At 42.5% G+C, this 23,684-nt stretch overlaps 1 protein-coding gene across 1 annotated transcript; it reads left to right on the top strand.

Annotated features, from left to right (window-relative positions):
* The first annotated feature begins 355 nt into the window (after positions 1–355).
* LOC117744035 (zinc finger protein 503) lies at positions 356–4,203 on the top strand. The gene is made up of 2 exons (XM_034552101.1): positions 356–998; positions 1,390–4,203. The coding sequence occupies exons 1-2, from the start codon at positions 744–746 to the stop codon at positions 2,809–2,811; spliced, it is 1,677 nt and encodes a 558-aa protein (XP_034407992.1). The 5' UTR covers positions 356–743; the 3' UTR covers positions 2,812–4,203.
* The last annotated feature ends 19,481 nt before the right edge of the window (positions 4,204–23,684 follow it).

Here is a 23,684-nt window from a genome sequence, read left to right as displayed (position 1 = left end):
GCAAATAAGGTGAATGACCGGACTGCCGTTTGATGGAACGTCCATACTAAAAAAAAATCAACGACATCTTGTATATTAGACAAAACGATAGCCTAAAGCTAGAGTTAGTAAAGTACGCCTTCTAATTCTAAACAATAGAGCTGTGTTGTCGATCTATCGTTTTATTCACTCACTATGTTTTTTGCCCCCCGTTCTAAAAGAAGAAAAAAAATCGTGTAAGCGTTCACACGAACCAATATATCTCCTCCCCCGAGCTGTCGGAAGAGAGGCGCTTACAAAGAGGAGAACGTCACATCCCCTTGACCCTCCAATCACCTCAGGGTCCCATTTGATTGGAAGGCGGCAAAGGCTTTAATCTCGGGACTAATTCAGCTGCTTTTGAAGTGAACATTTCTACCAGTTCGTACTTCAGGAGTACAGAGCGAGGACCTGCAGACAGACGCACTGAAGGCGCAGCTCATGGTGCAAAGACACTGCCACTGGATCTGCGATAAACTCGCACGGTCGGTCTCCTTCCAGCTGCCGCGCCTCGCTTCTTTTACCCCGGATTACTCGTTATTGAACCGTTTTACGAATCGTTTTTTTTCTTCCTTTTCACCCGAAAGAGAGAAAGAGAGGCTCGGTGCTTCTTCTTTTTTTTTTCCTCCTCCTCCTTCTTCTTCTTTTTTTTGTTTTGTTTTGGTTGAGTTTGTCTTAATGAATCTGACGAAAGCATCGCTGTTTCATTTCCCGACAATTGGGACATGATCACATCGCCCTCGGCGTCTGTTCTGAATCGTAGTGGTATCCGTGTAGCCTGGGAGAGCAGCAGTTGTCGGAATAGCAGCTCAGCGAGCATCAACAAGCCGTTTCTCCACTCCGCTCCCCCGTCTGATCCTCACCGGCAAGCGAGCCGACTTCCCATCAAGGTTTTGAAAATGCTTAGCGCACGATCGGGACACATTTTGCACCCGGAGTATCTGCAGCCTTTGCCTTCTACCCCGATCAGTCCCATAGAGGTAAGAGTGCTGGGGCGTCGGTACAATGTTAGGTGGGCTATTTCAGTCGGTGCTTCGCGGTGACGATGGCGTTAGGGAGCCCACTGCAGCTATCCCGTCATATGTGCCGACTGTGGTTGTTGATGTTTTAACAGTTAAATATGTTGTATTAGGTGTGTTTAATAAAATAATCATAATAATCCAGACGGTTGTAGTTTTGTACACGGAGGAGCCAGTGCGTTATTACGTTACAGTTCCGTTTGGAAATGCGAATGTAAACATTGTTTTGTTTTCTATTTTCTCGGGCTGTACAGTTTTATGATCAAAATAAGTCCGTTAATGTGCTTTTTTTTTTTTTAAATAACTGCATTGATCAACATCTCATCTTGTTTTATTTTTTTTTGTTTTGCAGCTAGATGCCAAGAAAAGTCCGTTGGCTCTTCTGGCGCAGACCTGCTCTCAGATCGGCAAACCGGACCCACCGCCTTCCTCCAAATTATCCTCCGGGTCATCAAATGGATCTAGTGAGAAGGAATCTAAATCTGGTCCTCTGAAAATGAGTGACATCGGTGTGGATGACAAATCTAGCTTCAAACCTTACTCCAAGCCTTCAGATAAGAAGGACTCGTCTTCGGGCGCCTCAAGCGGAGAGAAGTCTGGTTTCCGAGTGCCGAGCGCCACCTGCCAGCCGTTTACGCCGCGGACAGGCAGCCCCAACTCCAGCACGTCCGCGTCCCCCATGCCATCTGAGGGGAAATGTGGGGAGAGGGATGACAAGAAAGAATCCGATTGTAATAAAAATGGCACTTCGGATGGGTCTGGCACCACGAGCCACAGCCGGATAAGTGTGAGTTGTGGTGGAATTAACGTGGAGGTCAACCAACACCAGGAGACGACGCCTGGCTGTAAGACCTCCTCCTCGGACTCCTCATCTGTGAATTCTGTATCCTCCGCATCTGTTCTCGGGTCAGGACTCGTGGCGCCGGTTTCTCCGTACAAACCGGGGCAGACCGTTTTCCCTTTGCCTCCAGCTGGTATGTCCTACCCAGGCAGCTTGGCTGGGGCCTATGCTGGTTACCCACAGCACTTCCTATCCCACGGAGGGGGATTGGTCAACGCACAGATGGCCAGTTCAATGGGCTGCAGTAAGGCTGGCTCCAGCCCTTTGGCTGGGGCTTCTCCGCCGTCCATCATGTCAGCCAGCCTTTGCAGAGACCCTTACTGCCTCAGTTACCATTGTGCCAGCCACTTAGCGGGCGCAGCCAACGCATGCTCGCACGAGTCTGCAGCTGCGGCGGCCGCTAACGCCCTCAAGTCCAGCTACCAGCTCATGTACCCGACGCACCACATCCATGGCGTCCATTCCTCGGCGCCGTCATTCAGCGGACACCCGCTGTACCCGTACGGGTTCATGCTCCCCAATGACCCTCTCCCCCACGTGTGCAACTGGGTGTCGGCAAATGGACCGTGCGACAAGCGTTTCTCCTCATCAGAAGAGCTGCTGAATCACCTGAGGACTCACACGGCTTTTACCGGGGCGGAGAAGTTGATCTCCGGTTATCCCGGGTCTTCCTCTCTGGCCAGCGCTGCGGCGGCGGCCATGGCCTGCCACATGCACATGCCACCGTCAGGTCCCCCCGGGAGCCCCGGGACTTTGGCTCTGAGGAGCCCGCATCACGCGTTAGGACTCAGCAGCCGCTACCACCCGTACTCCAAAAGTCCCCTGCCGAACGGTGCCCCGGTCCCCGTGCCCGCTGCCACCGGCCCGTACTACTCCCCGTATGCACTGTATGGCCAGAGACTCACCACAGCATCCGCGCTTGGATACCAGTGAGGAACAGAAATGACTTTGGAAGAGTTTATAGTATAAGAATGCAAATATAAAGACTTTTATATTAACAGCGCTAAACTTATGGACGGGATCCGTGGACTTCAACTGTATTTATTTATATGTCGGCTTAAAAGCAGACGATAATAGCTGCAAATGGAAAATATTTGAGCAACTCAAAAAGTGCATTATGTTGAAACTGAACTATAGGTAAAATGAAAACACAAACACACACATGTTAGAGTACTAATTAAAGTAGGGGTCTTCATTTCGATGTTAATTTGAAATTGCTATGATTGTATTTGTTCTTATTTAATGTCTCATTGCGAAGAAAATAATTGACATGCATGTTTGTTTCTTAAACTTCAGAAATTGTCCACATTTCAAATTGCCGTTATTTTTCAGGTGTACACCTTGGAAAGAGAATTGGTATTTTTTTGTATGTATTCTGGAAAATAATAAGAAACAATTCTGTTCTATATCTCTGTGTGCCTCATTTTCTGAAGTATTATTCAGTGGCATGTAAAAGTTGAATTTATATTCCATTTTCAGTTTATTTATTTTTAAACATTGGTTTGTTAAATTAATGGGGTTAAGGAAACTTTAATGATAATTTCTGAAACATGGCCTCTACATTTTCCTGTCATACTTTCCAAAAACAATTAATTGCCGTCAAGAAAGTCATTTAGACGAATTGCTGATATGGTGTATATCTTTCTTTCTTTCCATTATATGGGTTTGTATGCCAAATAATGGAGACGCTTTAAACGTTTACTTTTATCACAGCACGTGTTAAATAGCTAAATTAAATGCAACTTGAGTGAGAGTGGACATTGTTTGCGTGTGTGAGAGAGAGGGAAAGACGGTGTGTGTGTGTGTCCACATAGTTAATCGGGCTTTTTTATGAGATAACTTAGTTTACTGGTGGACACATTTTGTCCAAACGTTTTATTTGACAGGTGTTGTAGTTTACTTGCTACTTTACCTGCATTCAAAGTAACACTTTGGAAATACGCCAGGAAAAAAAAAGTTGGACCAGGACCGATGGTTCTGTGGTTTAAACCGCTGCGTATTCAATTGCTCAGATACAATATATATCAAAACATCTTTTACAATCTTAAGAGAAAGAGGGACGTTTAATGCAACAGACATTTTAATACACGCGTCTTCGCCCAGTGTCTTCATCTCTGCTTGAGAGCTGAGAGCGAGCCTCTGACGCTCGGACAAGGGGATACGTGGAGGCCATTCATTATTTTATTTCTTTTAAATATTAAATTGGTATTGGTTACTTTCCATCATCAGGATGTTATCATTTAATTTGCATTTGATAATCTCATCCTCCTGTAAATCGTAATGTATACACAGCACTACATTTGTTATTAAAAAAAAAGATATTGTGGAAAGTTGTGGGATTTTAATGAAGGAACAAACACTCACGAATCTTGTCTTTTGAATTTGCAAAGACCAGGCGTATAAACATTTATATTTGATAAATTACAAATAATATCACACATGAACGACATTTTTTTGCACAGCGACAATGTACGTATTGCTACAGCTGATTGTATTAGTGATATGCACAAGCAAAACATATATACATATATATATACTTTACATGTCAAAATCGGTGCATGAAAAGATAATTCACATAGTCATATTAATTATCCATAACGTATGACTTTAGATCAACATTGCGTTAAAAGGGGTTTATTGTAATTTCAAATGTATCGCCTCCTTCCTATATCCTTGCTATGGTTGACTCTAAACAACATCCATTTCCTTTCAGTTCTTTGGGGCGCACTGTTGATCCAGCTGTGTTACAGTTATTATTTATTTAGAATACCTCGCCGGCCCTTGTCTGTCGCACAGCGGTCATTCAGGCGAAACAAACTCCTCGCAGAGTGAGTATAAGGCCCGCACGCGCCCTAAACTGATGTAATGACGGTGAAAGGAAGCAATTTCCATTTCTACCCACATCATGGTGGCTGTGCTCGGAGGGTCCCGGTGGAAGGCAATTTATCATGTGCCCCTCCTCCTGGCCCTGTCACTGGAGGAACAGGCAGGCACATGTGTGCATGAATTACCCACCTACCCGGCCCACCCTCCCGCACTGTGGAGACGTGACACAGAGGAGGGAGAGAGAGAGAGAGAGAGAGAGAGAGAGAGAGAGAGAGAGAGAGAGAGAGAGAGAGAGAGAGAGAGAGAGGGGGAACAGTGGGTTATTAGAGTATGCAAGAGTATTAAAGTGCATATTCACTTGCATCAACACCTAAAAGTGCTGAGATGTGCACAGAGCTCCGCAGAACAAAAGCATATATATCAAACAGTACATAGGACAATTTAGAGATTGTAAAATTGAAATATAATTTTTTTAAAACAGTGAAATTATGTGATGTGGATACCTAATTTGTTCCAGTAAACATTGTTACTACCATAAACAGAGTTAGTCCTTTAGGGTTTTTACATCGGAGCCTTTCCGAAAGAAAAATTGGTCAGAATCTGAAATTGCACAACAGTGGAGGAGAAGAGTCATAAACGTTACTGTGTAACTTTGAAGGTTTCGGGGGAGTTGACACAATTGCAAGTGATGGCCATATAGAGAAGACATTAAATGGCATATGTTGTTATAATTGTAAAGGAATGAAATCCATAATGAAGATGGCTGCTCATTCCACGATGTGTCTGCCTCTTAGCCCAGTTGAGGTTCTCAAAAATGCACATACACGTTAGCATCGTCTGCAATCAAGCATGACAGAACACAGTCACCTAAGTATTTCAAAAGTCTATGAAAACCCCCACATCTTAAAAAAAAAAATAAAAAAATATGTGCAGCCATTTTAGATTCTTGGGAGATACTTGGATCCTCAGAGAGCGAGAGACACTGCAGGAAACCTGGCAGGACATCTGGTGGGGCGGCCTAGGGGGGGGGGGGGGGGGGGCAGGAACTGACTCACACACACCTAACCCCATATTCAACCCTACTGAATTACCACCACTAAAGCTGTCATTAGTGGGTGTGTGGCACAATATAAAGACACGCCGTTGTCTGCAGTGGCAAGTCTATAGTTTGTGTAACAGCTGTGTCAATAAGGGGAAGCTGCTATAATGTTCAACCCCATGCCAGACATAAGTCATGGAGCGATTATTATCTTTTATGTATGTGTGGTAGTTTTTTTTATCAGGCTGCAATTACAATATAAAAGCTCTCAGTGATGGAAAAAAAAGAGACCTATCAATAATGGCTTTCTTTGCACCGTTTACTTTATGGGCACTTGATATTTCTTACTCGCAGTTATGTTTACAAGTATAGATTGTTACTTTTCAAATACCTTTTGATTACGCATCCACTTACACACCACAGAGGATGTCCTATGTCCGTTGCCCAGCCTCCATGCATAGATACTACTGTACATTGCATGTATACCTACTATAGGTCAACTCTGCCTTTGCTCTCCAATTGCAGTAAAAGGTGTCGTCTTACCTGGAACACCCGGATGTCATTATCTCAGTGTGCGATTCATGCTGATACACGGTCTGTTGAGGTGTCCCCAGCTTTTGTGATTGAAGTCATGAAGCCATAAAGTGAGCTACATGAAACAAAGCAGAGACTCAGTGGTCATAACCAGATCGACCAATCCGCACAAAATCTGCCTATAATCCAGGAGATAAAAAAAAAATCAACAATGTTGTTGGTCATATCCATCAACGCTAAAGCACCCTTTTCTGACAGATTTATCCTAGAACGCAGTCTCCAACTGAGAGCTGTAATAGAGGTAATTTGGTTCTCAAAATCTGTGCCAAGGCCGACAGGAATCCCTCTCCAGCTCTTCTACATGTGGTTACCCTCCTCGTTGATTTACGAATGTAAAGTGCTCATCCAGGTGATGCGAGAGAAGTGGCAGTATTGATCTATCTGTGCCACTCAGATCTCGAACCAGCGAGACACTTTCTTGTGCTCAGACAGCCTAAATTAGGTCATTTCTGTCTGCTTTGGGATCTACGGTGCAATGGGGTGTTTTTAGTGTTCAGATAATTTGCCCATTTCCCGATTCTGACAAAGAATATTTTATGGAAATGCCCCCTTATTCCAGGCACCTTAATGGAGTGTGTTGTAGTAGTGTGCGAGCGGATGAGGTTGTTGTCTGTCACAGATACATGTAAAAAGCAGAGGGGATGTCGGGGATGAGCTCCACTGCAAATATCTTTTTGCCTTTATTAGAAATCAGCGATGCCTAAGCACTGCATCTTTGAGCCGTTTACGGCACACACTCACAAGGTTATTCTAATTGTTTGAAGCTGTGCAAATACAATATGAGACATTGTACAGCATCTGTCTTTGTGTAGCTGCCCAGTGGATTATCAAAGACAGAGGCATCACACATCATTTTTTGATAAAGGCATTGCCTTCCCACGTCCTTTTTGACAGGTCGAGGTTTCAGAGTACCGCATAATTGCTGTCTTCTGCAGCGCTCTCCCTTCTGTGAGTAAATCCTGATGGTGTGTCAGCGGCCTTACATTACAGTATGAGTACCTGATGTCATTTCCATGGGTGTGGGCCACCAATTACCACGACTCACATGCTTACTAACTACATGAACCCTGGTCTTCTGTTGTATTGGGTGAAGATATACTGAATGGTCAATATACTCTTCAGTTTGATATCTCTTCCAGGCAACATCCACTCTTGGAGAAAAAAAAAGAAGTGAATAACTAAAAGATGACGTTTTGAAAAAACTAAGTTAAATGTTGTTGTTTCTATTATTTGGATGACTGTCTGCAGTTTAGGCCTACTTTTGAGGTTACTGTATTATGCACAGATACACAATACACATTTCTGACCAAGTGATTGCCAATGATGCAAAAAACACAAACCAAATGTAATTTGATTGTATAAAATATGATGGCCATGCAGTAGAAAATAAATGAACAAATAGCACATTACTGAGTCAAATTGGTTTGGAGATAAATATTGCACTTGCTCACGTGGCAATAAAAATTACCATAGGAAAAATGAAATAATGCAAATTGCAATGAAATATAGAGTTATATGGAACAAATTATAAATAATTTATAATAAATAATAAACACTGAGATGGTTGCAAGTAAGATGTGAAATGAATCTCTGTGCGCCACTGTGTGCATTGAAGGTTAGAGGATATATTATATTAACATGAATAAAGTTGACCTGGCATCACAGGGCTGGACTTGTCATTTACGACCTCAGCAAAAAAACACACAAACACATGAAAAATACCGGCCCTAAGCAGACTTATTCAAATCGCAAAAATATTTGCATACTGGTATAACAGAGGACAAAACAAGCTGTGACTGAGTGCTACACGAAAGCTATAAAGTTACTCTGTGGAGTGTTCATTGTAAACAAATGCAGATTTGTACATGTTGTTGTATGGAACATTGTGGTTTCTCCCCAAACACTAAATCACATAACTAAGTTAAAGGAAAAATATGTACTTAAATGGATTGTTGCCAAAATATCATGTATGGCTGGCTGGCTGCATGTTTTGATGGACATTTGCTGTACAGCCACAACATGTGCAAGCTTTGAGGAAGGGTGGGACTATTTGGCTTCATGACTTCTTCGTTAGCAGAAAATCTTACTCCGTGGGTGTCGCCGTTGCTTGATCCACCTACGCGTTGAGACTAATAGTTGGATGCAACAAGTTCAGGCACATTCTCAAACTCTCAAACAAAAGTGGGTGTCGATTGAGTCAAGTTCAAGGAAAGTGGATTCAACAAAAGTTACACTTTAAGACCTTTCATCCCATGTTTGGCAGTGGTGCTGAAGGGGTTTGGCTGATGGAGGGATTTGTTGTCAGTGGCTGAGGTTTCTGCTGTGACATGCTACGGTTAGCATATATTTCTCCAGCAAACATGTGTGCTGCTATCAGGAGACTGTGCTTATTCAACAAATATGACTCCACTTAACAAAGGAACATGATTATAACATTAACAGCTCGTTATCAAGTGTGTTCTGTACTAAAGGGTAGCTATTTCCCTTAAATGAGAAAGCGTTAAGGAGTATACACACAGTTGCCTTTGTTTTCTGCTTCCATTTCCCTCCTCAGCAGCTGTTTTTGGAGAAACAGAAACTGTAAAGAACCATATGGGAACATTAATATGTCCCTGTATAATGGTGGAACTCCATAGGACCATTATACAATTTAAGGAACCAATGAATACTCAGAACTTTCTGTATACACTCCACTATGATATTCTCAAGGGTATCCTGGTTGGAGCCCAGTGTGAAAAACAGCAATATATAACACTTATGTGATTTATGAGGGCTATATTTATCACATTGATATAAACTATTCAACTATTACCAGCCTCCACATTAATCCAGCAATTCATTCATGTCAATGGACCAAAACAATTTCCTCCCTTGCACAACGCCAACCCCAAACCAAACTGCTTCTCTCTGCCTGTGCCCATATGCCTTTCAATAGAGACTTCTTCTCCAAGGAAATAAAAGGAGAGAGGGACATTTCTCAACTCATCCACATGCAGTAAATGATGATGCTGCGATGTATCCCACATTGATCTGAGGCATTTGGGGGAGCCGAGCGTATTAAGAAGAGAGCGCAGTAGACTAATGGGCCTGACTGGGAGACAAATTGGGCCAGACATACAGCAACACAGCCCCAGGAAATATGGAGGCTCACATCACGTTTATTGCTTGAACACATTTTAGTGTTAACTGATAAATTGAACCTCAAATTACCTAGAATCCATTTGTTTTTCTCCTCCCTTTTTTGGGGGTTTGTTGTATTTTGCCCTGCAGAAGTTGTAATGAGAACATTGTAGTATTGCTGTATATGCTGAGCAAGCAAGTTTCTCCTTCAGGAGTCAGTTGCTTATTTAAAATAGTCGGCCACATTATTGTGTAAAAGGAGAGAGTCTAAGAAAGTCATGAAAGGCTCTGCTGTATTTTCTTCCAGATAAAAAATATTACCAGTGCATATTTTTAGGTGATTATATTTTCAAGAAAAATAGAACAAGCAAGAGCTATACATAATGTTTTGTTTAGACGCTAACTGACACACATTTTACAGATCGTGCTGGACTATATGAAGTCATAGCCACACGCTGAGGGGTCTCAAGCTGGCGATAGGACTGGAAAATATCTCCTACCTCTATCCAAAAGCACCATGTCCTGTGACAGATGAAGGAGACCTGTGCTGTCTATCTTCATTTCCTGTGGCTAGTCAGACAGAAACTCAAAGAGTCAGACAGACAGTGTCAGCTGCAGAGCACATGATACAGGGTCCGCCTGAAAGATGTTCCCTCTGTTGTCGGCGGCAGTGGACGCAGTGACACTTGTGAAGTAAGTTTGATGGGCGCAAAGTTGTTGCAATGGCGTGTTAGGATGAGTCCTACATTGTTCCTAATTATTTATATTATATTTAAATCCAATTCACAAGCTAAAAGCTAAAAAGCACACATAGATTCCACAGTATTTAAACAGTGTATATTTATGTGTGATGCTAGAGTTTGAATCAAGTACAACTGTTTTGGTCTGTTTTGTCTTTTCTCCCTATAATGTGACATTAAAATCATTGACAGTCATATGCTGAACTGCTCCCCCTATAGATGGGCAGTGTATGAGTAAGCCGGAGGTCGCACAACACACCGGAGCCTGGAGAGTGTTCTGATGTTGCCGTCAGTAATAGTTAATTTTCTTAAAGATGCAAGCTATCAACCTTTAAGGTTAAACATTAAGAGAGAAGAAGCACACATAACTTACACATGCACACACACCACCACACGCAAGCAGTCAAATCAAACAATAAACAGATGAAATGTACTGAAAATGTCAAGATAGAAAACTGTCACTGGGATGATTCTCACCACAAAGAGAGCGAGAAAGACAAGTGAAGGGATCTTTTGAAACCTAAGGTAAATAAGAGGAATCAGGCGTTGAACATCCAGGTAATAACTGATGTTATGACTTGGCATTTGCTCTGACATGCATTTGAGACAGGAACATTAAAAGATATCCACCATTTGACAGGTATCACAGTTCCCCCAGGCAAGAAGGATTCTCATTTTGATGAGTGTGTCAGTCACAGTGAAGTCTTTCGACAAGCCAGATCTCAAGCACCGACGTTCAGGAATAACTCTTGCCTGAAAAATTACAAATGGAATATTTGAATAGCTGTGTGAAGGAAAACTGATTATTGCTAAAATACCAAATGTTTAGTTTGGGGTGTTATGGCTTTAACATTTCTGAAAATACAAATTTCAGCGAGGCTTTGCTCACATAACCTTTAGTGCCACAAAATGCTTCATGCCAGTCTTCTGTTTATCATATGTATAATAGTGAGCATAGCTTTCCATTTACGGTGCGCTGGAGAGTGCTTGCCACACGTTTTGAAATAACAATGTAAAAAACGAAAGCATTCAATTTGAAACTAAACAAAAGCCACCGCTTTCCAGCGTACACAAGCTCAATACTGAGCAGAGTGCAATTGTATAAATTCCCAAAATGGATCATTCATAATCAACTTCAATGAATTAGTTGTGACTGAAGTTGACAGGGCTGTGGAGAGATGGCGGACGACACAGGGTTTTAAATGCCATGCTCAGCGCCAAGTGTGAATAGCCGCTCTGTATGCATTTTTCACTCCAGCATGTGCCATGTTCAGTATATGACACTCACACTGATTTACTACCCTCTCCCAGCTAAATAATTTACAGGGATATGGCTCTGTGTGCTTTTAATGGTTGTTGTATAGACCTGCTTGCCTTTAAAATGTTCCACAGGCAAGCAGCCATATGCCTGGATGGATGGATGGGAGACCTCTCAGCACTGATTAATAAGCTGCTCAGTACTTCACTGCAAACAGGGTGTCATGAAACACTGCATAACCAGGAGCAGCCGAGGCGCAGCTGAATGTGTTGTGTGCTTTGTGTGCGTTTGTGAATAGGCCTCAGTCCAGGGCTCCACAGGTAACACAAGTGATCTGATATAGTGCTTATAAAAAATAGATCTGTTGAACATTTTGATGTGTGATTTACCCTCAGTGTTCACACGGGAGCCCTATTATGAATATTGAATGGGTTTGATTTTTGGCAAATGTTTGTGTTTGTCGGCCTAAATGCTATAGTTCAAAGGAAGCCACCGTCGGTTCTTTGTGGGAGGCCAATCTATTGGTTTCCAAACAAAGCCAAGAATATTATTCATTACAATGGCATTCAAACTTCATTTCATGGATGCCGCCAATCAAAAGGCATTGTTCTTTGTAATGTTATTCTCTGTTAATATTTAATGTCTCTGGCGGTTCAGTGAATTTTGAGCATACATACAGAGACTTGATATGCAAACGATTAATCATCCAAGTGTTTACTTTAGAGCACCTGTTGATTATGCTCTCCGATAACAATTGAGCCACCCATTTGCTTGATGAATGTACACTTGCTCAACTCACAATTGACCCTTTGCCAAGTCCCGCCCCCAGCTGCTACTCCGTCAAGCTATTGGAGCTACCATGGAACCCACACTGTCACTCCCTGGATAAATATTATCAAATTTCTTGAAAAAAGAAATAGCGATTTCATAGATCAAGCAGACAGAAGTGTTTACAAAATGCAATTAAAGGATAGTTCCAGGATGTCAAGCTGATTTAGCAGCAAAATGGGTGGAAAAGAAAAAGATAGCAGCTAGAGCCTACACATCAAAGTGTAAAAGTGAACCAACTCATCACCTGGCAACAATGAGAAGAACAGCACTGTCAGCCAGGTATCTTTTGTCACTGTTACAATAATTAAAAAGCTAAATCAGCATGTGTATACATTTAGTATACCTTAAGTAGCTAGCGTAGCAATGATGTTCTAACACTAGTTGATGATGTGGTAACCTACTCAGCTACTTAGCTCCACAGCTCTTTAGTAGAAACCTTTTTAGAGATCTTTTGCTTGAAAGTCTATGGAGCTGTAAGACTCTGGTCAGCTCTGGTTGATGCTGTGGTATGATTGGCCAGTCTCTGTTTGAGGTTCGGCACTCCGCAAAGGGTCAATTGCGAGTGACATTAATTTAATTTACCTTTCAACTAGTAGTTTGTTTAGGAAAAAGTTCTAAAATAGTATTTTAAACTATTTAAAACGTTCTCATGTAGAGTGTGTGTATCGGCATGAAGATTGCTGCATAAAGATGGTGATACAATTCAACATTAAGGCAAATATCTTATCCTATGAGAGTCAAGGGGATGTAATCGTATCAGTTTTTTGGCCTAATGTGTGTCTATCCGGGGTTCTGTGACATGAAAATGTTTGAAAACCACCGTTTCAGACAAACTGCAGGGAGGCAACCAGCATTTTCCGGTTCAGAGCTCAACACAGCCCAGCAGGATTTCGACAGGTTGAGTGCCTGCATGCTTTCACTCTGAAGCGATAGAACAATATCCCCTTGTTCCTGGAGAAAAGAAAGAGAACCAATGTGACAGCTTTGAATGAATATAAAGATGATGGGGAAGTCAACCATGTGAGATTCAAAATGCTTTTTTTCCTCTTCTTAAATCTTGTGAACTTCAAAGCTTTAATTGTTAATTTGATCCATGAGCGGTGTGATACACTGTCTCATGATGAAGTGTTCCGCTGTCTGTCAGGAGTTCAAGATCTTCACATTGGAGGACAGAGACTGCTGATTTCATTGTAGGCATCTTTTAAGCTATGAAGAAAAAACAGAAAACTGCTTTTAATAAATGTCAACGATAGCAAAAAAAAAACTCATAACATTAATACTAACATCCAGTTATTGTGTATTTTAAATTAACTCTGATTAAAGTCTTTCTGTACTACGTAATTCCACACAAACACTATTCTGCAGGTCAGGATTCAATAAGCACTCACAGGGATATATCTTTCTAGTCCTATACATCCCGATTACTTTCTAGTTCCTCTACAGATATCTCTTTGGCTCTAATACACATTCAAATCCAAGTGCAGCCGTTCTACACATCGCAGAATAATCCACTCCCGATTGTCCCTGTATTTTCCGAGGGCTATTCCATGGTACATCCGTCTCATCTGTTCTGCTAAATGTGCTTTCTGAAAACTATCTGAGCCCGTGGCTCTGCCACAGACTTCATTTCCATACACACTGTATACTGGGAGCTTTTAACTAGTCTGTTGGCCGAGCCTCTTCGGAGTGAAACCTGGCTCTTGGCCACAAAAAGTCTATCATTTGAGTATCACATGGTTAGTGGTGTTTCCTACGGCTATATTTATGTACTCTAACTGTATCCCCTTTCATTGAATCCCTAACCAGTGGGCGATTTGTCTCCATAAGAGAGGGCCATTTACAAGCAGCCATGCTGGGGTGGGACCCCAACCAGAGGACTTGTTAATAGCGCACATCCACTTCTCACCAGATGCCGTCCAGAACAAACCAACATATACCGAGAGAGATGTCAAAACCAATTTTATATTTACGCCGGACCACGGTGTTAAACTTTAAATGAGTTTTAATGTAACTTGCATGTTTTTTCATCCGACGCCACCATACAGTAAACCAGAAAGCTGAGAAGTGTAATTGCTCATAATTATTTAGCAGTTATGGCGAACGAGAATTACAGCATGTTATGGTCTTATTGTAAATAAGTAATATGGCAGACGGATCAGAGATAGTGTTCGCAGCTTTGAACATTTGGTTCGGATGAATAATCTGCCAACCAAGATCTCTTTAGACTTTCCAAAAGAGCCAATCATTTATGTAATCTGAAATTATACAAATTAAAATGGACAATTGGTCTGACCAACCTGAACATCTGGTCTCTGAGTTTTAGCCGGAAATCGAACCGCCGATCCTCTGATTGAAGGACGACTCTGCTCACCACTCAGCCACAGTTGCCCTAAAATGTCCAAAGTATTTTCCTAAAAACAGTAACTCAGCGAATGACCTTGTTAACCTTTTCCTTTTCAACTGCTGTCATGTAATGTGAGTTGAAGTATTCAACACTTATTTTTATTACCATATTTATGTTTCACACCTCACTAAATGTATATTCCACAGTACTGCTATTTATATCTAAAAGGTATCGCTTTATTTTAATTAAACACTTTCTTTCCTGTCAAATTTGATTTTTGATACCTTTATGTGTATTTTAAATATCTCTTTATGACTCGGCATCTGACTGGAGCTGCAACTGTAACATCCTTTCTGAAGACAATGGCAGCAGAGCTATCAGTAAAACAAACTGCCCAACAGTCATGTACACTTTCAGTGATTATATTTGGCTTTGTGATCAGTGTTGTAGCCCACAGCTGTAATGTATGTTTATTGGTATATGCACAGCGAAGTAGCTAATGGACATTCAATCTAGATTTTCTTTACTCCTACTGTTTGAGTTCTTTGTCATTACGTCCCTCTCTTTGTCATATATTGATCCGATTACTGAGGTTTTAGTCTTCATCCAGTACTAATGTGAATTTATGTTATTCTGTGTGAACATGTCTTGTTACTTTCACCCTCGGTAGACGAATTCCTGACCCATTAAGAGATGACACATTTTCTCAAATATGTGTGACACATACTGTAAATTGGAAGCTTTTTAGATTAAGAGGGGCGACAAAGGGCAATCTTAGATAGACACTATATATGCCACTCCTCACTACTTGGATCAATTTGGAAAGTCTCTCTCTCTTGATATAGTTGCCCTCCATTTCATCAAGAAGAAAAAAGAAAAAAAGATTAGTTGAAAATCAGATCTCAGGTTATGGGCCCTGATGACAGCGAAGGAAAAATGCAGAATTTACTGTCTGCTTTTACAGCCAGATTTCAGAAGTAATTGTTGCGAGACATGACGACGAGTTAGCAGTTATAAACCTGTCCGCCATATAAATTACCTAATCAGGAGATCCCGGTGGTTATATAAATTGAACCACTCATTCGTCTTCAATGGCCTGTGTGTGTGCATATAAAACCACAACGACCATCATATACTTCACAGGAAAGGGGGTAGCCATTGCTGTTTACAGAGTTAGGGGGAAATGGATGACTTTTTGCATGCTCAATCAACTGTGAAATGTCCATTTAATCATCCCCAGAAACCCCCCTGGTTTATTTGTGCTGCAGCACAGATTTACATTTCAAAACACCCTCCATATTAATCATTACTTCATCACGCCCTCCAACTGACAAGAAGCATAAACCACCTCAGTGTACTACCCTGTCGTCTAATGTGTGTATGTTTCTGTCTAGGAGCTTGTGTGCTTGAGTATTTGAGCGTATGTGAGCACTTTGAATGTGTGTGTGTGTGTGTGTGTTAGAGGGGGGTGTGAGGGGAAAACTCACCACTCACGTGTCCAGCAGAAATATTGAGGTTTAGTGGCATGATTGCATTTCTTTCGTCCGCTGAGATTTTCGAAATACAACTTTTCAGGTCGAAGGAGCCAAATGGGAGTCACTCACATGTACTTTTTCTTCTCATGAGGAAATCGGAGTGATTGATGTTATTTTTCAGGAAACGGCATCACAGAAAAACACACAAAGTGAAAATGTCACATACTAACGTGCTTTTTCAAGGGTGAACTGGCTTTAAAAATAGTAAGCATTCAGTTTTGACTTTTGGATAAAACACTGTGAGCTTTAACAAAATGGCTGCAGAAAATGTTGAGGTCAGATTTTAGCTTATTGCAAAATGGAGAAAAAAAACTGCATCCTGCTCCTGACCTTAGCAGAAGACAGCTTGAGTGATTTGCACATACTGTACTGCGGCAGGAGTACCTTGGCAGAGCCTGTCTACCTGCCGTCGTAATGAAATTCAGGATGTTTCACCATCAACAATGAATCCTTCATAAAAGAGTGAAGTATGAGTTTATCACTCAGGATGAGAAGCATGTTACATTTGCCACTTTAAACAAGATGAATGGGTCACTCAGCCATTTACATTCTCATACATTTTTATGACTCTGCCATGAAGTGAATTTGATCTATTGGTAACAAGATAAATGATGGGCATAAAGCTTTGGCAGTCCTGACTTTAAACAATCTTTCATTTGATGTCAGTCTTTTACTTTTACATGACGCACCGTCTGTCTTCACAACCTTGTGCTCAAATAGTTGAAGAGTAAGGAGGAAATGGCAATCTTTTTTTCCCCACAATAGTCTGCTCATCTGACATTAAGAATTTAATTTGCCAGCACATATTTTGTGCGTAACATGTGTGTGTTATCCGTGATGGGAAACAGGTTGACGTCCGAGGCGCACAAAGGGATGTTTTGTTCAACCGGGTCGATGGAGACGTCCAGCCCACCATATGAGTTTGTCATGCAGTAGCATGAAAAGCAGCCAAAAGCTTCACTTTGCAGTTGCCAGTGCTTTTCAAAGAGGTTTTCCCTTGGAATGATGCTAGTATATGTACATTTGAGTACGGAATTTCAGTAGCACGGAAACAGAGTTAGGTCGCAGGAAATACCCCCTGTCAAAGAGTGATGGAGGAACGGTGAATGGAGCCGTCCGAGGGATCAGAGTGATGGAAGAAGACATCCTGTCTGCTCTCTCTCTCTATCTCTCTCCATGTCCTTTGTCTCCTTCGTCTCCTTCGTCTCCTTCGTCTCCTTCTCCCCCTCATTCTTGTTGTCCTGCTATTTAACATGTGCCGTCGGCTGGTTGGATGTAACCATGTGAATTTTCAACAGACTAATCGGTCTCCGAGTGTCACGCAGATGAACCATTTATGGAAGGCAGATTCAAAATGTTGCCGTCATAGCGCCGTGGATGGATCCTTGTGGCGTTCTCAGCGCCTCTGTGTTGTAATTTGAAAACAGTCCAGGCCCATTTAGTCACTGGTGAGCGAGGGCAATGCAACGCAGACAGAATGATGCATCACCTGGTCTGGCTAAATGACAATTTTATTTCACACCTCCACTTTCACTGCGAAATATTACCAGCGCACCTTTCTCCATGGCAACTGGATTGAACCGTACGTCCATCATGTTAACGAGCAAATGAGTTTGCCACTAAGACGCTGACATCACCCTCTTGCGCAGATTTGTCGACTGGCAATTCATGCCAAGAAGAACAGACAAAGCAGCACATTTTGGTGTGCTGTGAGTATACTGTGAGTTCATCTTTAATAAGAGAAGCATTAAGAAGGCCGCTTGGAATAGAAACAGGAAGTACAACAGACGGCCTTTGTTTGGGTATCTACGCCAAGGCCTGTAATTTATACCCTAATGGCCGACACCATCGCCACTAGAGGCATCGCCGCTCCGAGGGAGACGGAGAGTGAAAGAGAGAGAGAGGGAAAGAGCTCCATCGTGGAAAAGGGAGCTCCTGACTGCTGCAGCGGTCCGGGACAAAGCTGAGAGCTCCCAGACGACGTATGATTAATGACTTATGGCCACGCTGTGTGGAAGCCTGGTAATTAGCTACAGGCTGATTAAAGACAAGTAAACTTCTGCTGATAACCCGATTCTGTTTCTCCCAAGCGCCGACACTGGCATGTGGAAGCTCTTACTGCCAGGGTTGCAAGAAACAGACCAACGTTGAGTATGATGAATGTAGTCTCCAACAGGCGTATACAGGCTCTAATTTAAAACTATTTAGCGTGTGACATATTGGCATTGTGCTCCCTCTGTCTCCCCCCCGTTCATGTTCATGGTTTGCGACGGCGTCCAAGTTTCAGGGGGCTGTTGTTTTGAGTCCGCGCCTGGCAGATTCATGAATAAAGTTCTGTGCTGGCTCCTTCTCTTTTCTCCCCTTGGTCTTTTCCCCTGTTCATACGTTTCCCTCCAAACATTTGCATTTTCTATAATAGCAAACGAGGAGAGTGGCGGCCTGCCACAAGCGTTCGTCAACTACCAGATTTTACAGTGCTGGCTGTCCAGAAAGAGACAGGAGAGCTAAAGCTGGGCCAGAAAGTGGACAGCATTACACTGGATTTGCCTTACGATACAAAATGTAAGCATAGGCATGAAAAATAGGAAAAGGCCTCCAAGTCCTTCAGCAGCCAAATCGACCCACACAAGCGTCCAAAGTCTTGTCTCTGTGTTTTCAAGAGGTGGGACTATTCCCCTAGAGTAAACAGATGGAGCAAAAGAATAATGGATAGCAGCATTAAATAAAGCTGATGTCAGTTATTTTGCAGTTGAGTTTCGAGAGTTCCACAGATACTGAAATTAGTATCAGTGTCACTTAATAAATACTGTGCACTGTCATCATCCTCCTCCGATGGGAATATAATGTTATAACAAGATGTTATGCAACAGATGGATCCATTTCTCCATTGACGATATTACATTAGAGACAGGAGCAGTGGATAGTTTGGATAGTTTGCTGCAACTAATTGTGCTACCCAATTTGTCTGTGGCAAGTGACAAATGAGCTTGTCTTGAAATTAAATACAGGATTATTTGTGTGCATGTGTGTGTGTGTGTGTGTGTGTGTGTGTGTGTGTGTGTCTCTGCTAGGGAAAGGACAGTGCCACAGGGCAACCGTATGTGTGCCGAGATGAAATGCCCGGCCACCCACTTCTTTCCTTTTATCACCCCTCTCATAATTAGGTTGGTTAACATACTGCCGTGTATGCAGTCATATTGACTGGAAGCTTAATCATATTAGTATTGAGTTCCCGTCCCTGCTTGCCCCAGGTGGCACTTGTAAGTCCAGAGTTATGGCTCTAACCTATGGGAGGAAATTAGCTGTAGACACAAGTTTGTTCTTGTTCTCCACCCTCTATGTAAAAATATTTAGCAGGCAGGGCGGGCGACAACACTGTGAGAAATGGAAGGGGAAGCACAGTGTTCTACATGGAGCACCAGTCGGACGCATGAAAAATGCAGGAAGAGCAGAGAGCGGTGCAGCGTGTGTTAGTTTGGCTGGCAGTCCATTAGGCCTGATAGACATTTCACTTACCAAAGTCAAATATAACAGTCTAGCATTCATTAATATGAGGAAGGGTCCGGGGAATCAAACCCACCATCTGGTTAAGACGACAGGATAATCTACAACTCATGATTAGGTCTAAGGAGTGGAATTTCACTTTAATCTTTTTCAGGGCTTGAAATTTCCATCTGCACTGTGCGGCACATCATTTTTCTTCAAGACAAATGTGCTGTTTTTCATGTTCCAAAATTAGATCAGAGGAAAACGATTAATCATGTCATGGCCTGGGAAAGGAAACAAAGATCTGATTTTCTTCTCTTCCCCTCTCGCTCTCTCTCTCTCTTGCTGCACCCATGGCCCTCCCCTTTCCTCACCTCTTCCTATCCTTCCCCTCTAGCCTGCGCTCTTCTCCTCTGTGAGACCTCCCTCCTCCCCACCTCCTTCCTGTATCTCTTATCCTCTGCTCCCCTTCGCTCTATTTCCACCCATGTTTCTGGACAGCGTTCCAAAGCCATATCTTCCTCCCTGTCTTCGCGTGAGACAGAGTTATTTTTTCTCTTCATCGCTCTGCCAGGACTTCAAAAGAAAAGATACATAGGCTGGATGATTAATATGAAATGGCGACGTGTCTTCAATTAGCATAGCCTTTCCTCTTCTCCTCTGCCCTTCCTATGGCGGCGAACAACAGATGGCGGCCTGTTTGTATGTGACACCGCAACCAATTCTAAACCGAGAAGAGTGCAAGTCACCGGCACTGCAAATTAGTGAGGCCACACAACTGTCAGGTGCTGGCCTCCACTGACAGTTGTAGCCCATTACGGGAACATTGATGTTTTCACAGTGTGACAAAAAGGAATCCTTTTTTCCCCCTCCTTACAGAGGACCTGTCTGTCAGCCAGCTCTCAAGTCATAACAAATCACTGGCACTCAGCTGAGGCTGAGCATTGGGAGCGTCAGGGGAAGATAAATGACCTGCAGGCCTTTGAAGTGCTTTGGCAGTTCAGATGGCTCGGCGGCGCTGACAGAGAAATATACACAACAGCGTAACCAATAATGAGAACATTAAACATTCCTGCCTCCTGACAGGCTGACAGGAAAGCCCAGCCCGGCATCAATCATCTTCCGAGGCATAACCTTGACAATTAGTCTCCTCTCTGCCTCCAGCTCTCACCCTGCGCTCTCCTGACTCCAATACCCAGACTGCACTAGCTGCCAGGCTCGAGGCTGCAGGAAGGCAGAAAGGAACGATCAGTCCAGCAAGACAGATTCTCCATCTTCATATGTCGGTGACAGCGGATGCGGGCCCAAACATCCAAACATGTCAGGCGTCCCATTGGATACACATTGCCATCTTAGTCTCATCACAGCCAAGATGGCAGTGACCACTGGGGCTTCTGTCACTTTTCCTTCGCTTCGTATTCACAGTCTCCTGCCTGTCTTTCTTAAACAATATTACAACATGTTAAGACTCTATAACATACATATTATGCAGGTATATCTGTGGATATGCGTTGTAAGTTAAGCATTATTAAGTACAGAGTCACTAATTATATTTGAGTGACCAATTTCTACATATCTTTTCAACCATTTTGGAGTTAATCATACAGTGAGAATACATCTATTGCTTGGAGAAAATAAATCCAACGAACATGATTGTGCACAATGTATTTCTATATCTCATTCCTTCAAACTAAATTGGGTTGGAATTAAATATATTTGAAAGTATTTCATCTTCATTAGAATCACAGATTACGTGCAAATGCTTTGGTTTTGTTACACAAATAAGTCTATTCAATGTGACAAGGAAATTGTAATGCACTTGAGAGCTGAGAAACACAACCCAAACATGCATGTCTTTCAATAATAGGCACTGAAACAGCAGGCATACCCAAATCCCCCAGCCATACCATTATTGAGCACCATATTTCACTTGTGTTTCCTCTATTAGCCATCCGCATGTAAATCAACACAGACAAGCTGACCCCCAAAATGTTTACGTTATCCAGTTTCAGGCACTTGCGCACTTCCTTGGCCAAAAACTTTGTTGCCACACCAAAAAGAGATGATTTATGTGGAATGAAGACATTTCCCCTTTGACTAGCACATTTGCGAAAAGGTATGTCAAGGATGTGAGGTGCCTGGTGCAGGCAGCCTTTCAAGAGAGTATTTTTTTACCCGCTTATTGGAAGAGCAATAAATATCTGTGCGACAGGGCCTTCTCATGGTTACAAAGCTTACCTGCAACTGAGCTGGATAATTAGCAGGCCCTGAAGATGATGTATGACTTTCATTACCCTCTGGGACAGGGCAAACTAAATGAGGACACAGCTAATTGCCGTGCAAAGCAGTCTGGCATGATGGGGAAAAATGTTCTCTCTCTCTCTCTCTCTCTCCCTCTTTCTCTCCCTCTTTCTCTTTCTCTCTCTCTCTCTCTCTCTCTCTCTCTCTCTCTCTCTCTCTCTCTCTCTGAGGCCCTGTTGCGGTTTTGGGGCTGTGATCTCCCTCTCCTCGCTTCCTCGCTGCCTCGCTGCCCGCAGGAGTTCACTGACTGTCCATAAATCAGGAGCTGCTTACAGCTGAAACTACCCTGAGTCATCAACATGCAATAAGCTGAGTGACAGATTCCACCCTGACTACATTACAACTCTCAGTTCAAACACTCTTGTTCTCTACTCTGCTCTGCTTTTTTTTCCTTTTCTCTCTCACCTTAACTCTCTCTGTCTATCTTCCCCCCCCTCCCCTGTCTGTCTGCCACATCTTGAACTTCTTAGAAATCCAAACCCATCCAGGCACGGTGAGGATGAAAACAAAAGCTAGAATAATCACAAGATCTTCCTCTCTGCCAAACGTTCTGGGGGATATAGAGCGGGAGAGGCTATAAGCTGAGTGGGTACGAAAAGTGTTTCCAGAAGTAGCCCTCTCAGGAGTTCCAGTGGTGGAAGCTAATGTCTAAAATGGTGGGGTTAAGTATGTTGGCATCCCTTGCAGTGGCAAAGCCCTGCTCTCCCGCTGACATGCCAATTCAATTCAAGCAAGCTTCTCATTCATTATGGGATAGCGGGAGGGTTGGGTAGTGACGGTTGTGCACATCAGGGTTTTCACATGATGTCACTAATTGCAACCTTAAACTCTTGACTTGATGCTTGGTATCCTCCAAGTAGGACTTCTGCATTAGCTCAAGTTGCACGTCTTAAAATAATGAATGACAGCTCATTGTTAAGTGATCTACGACATTGTAAACCAATGGGAGGACGTATTGCCATACATAATAAACCAACATATTATCACCTTTTTAGATTTTTGTGACAAACACGTTAGCAAACAAGCTGACAGATATGGAGCAACATTGGCATCCACTCGAGTCCAACGTAAGTCCAATACCCCCAATGGTGGTTACTGATGGCAATGAAAAGAGCGTTTCAATAATACAGATCCCAGAGGCCCGTTCAAAATGACAAATGCATTGACCACTGGAGGCCATAAACACGCCTTGTGCAGCTGCTCTGTCGTACATGCCACAGAAGAAGAGCAACTCCAGTATCTGATTACAGTGAAACCAGAACACATTGTGGGTTGAGAGGATTCATCACGTCACAGTGTTTAAATAAAAAAAGAACACCTTCAACAATGTAATCCAACTCTTTAGTACTGAACTTGTATTTTCCATGACGTGAAACATGTGCATGCACCAACTTTTTTTTTTCTTCATCACATCTGCATATTATGATAGTTCCACATTAGTTACAGATTGGAAATATAACATGATTACAATTGTTCTACGGTCAGTTTAGTAATATGTGGTCTGATTTATACTTCTTGATTTGACACTTCCCCAGTGCTTTAAACTAATTTTCATCATTTTCCATTCTAATGGGGGTCAATCCACACATAACAGTCGCTGCCCTCTTCATCAGCAATGCCAAAGAACTATAAAATACAGAGAAGCAGCTCTATCACCAAATGATTTTGTCAGCCATTAATTTACTTCACTTGAAGCAGCAATCTGGAGCCTATTAATTCCCTCTCAGCGCAG

This window comes from Cyclopterus lumpus, chromosome 15 (assembly GCF_009769545.1).
Source record: "Cyclopterus lumpus isolate fCycLum1 chromosome 15, fCycLum1.pri, whole genome shotgun sequence".
In the NCBI taxonomy this organism is placed as follows: Eukaryota; Metazoa; Chordata; class Actinopteri; order Perciformes; family Cyclopteridae; genus Cyclopterus; species Cyclopterus lumpus.
The sequence above is the reverse complement of the archived record's forward strand: the minus strand, read 5'-3'. Positions and strand labels throughout refer to the sequence as shown.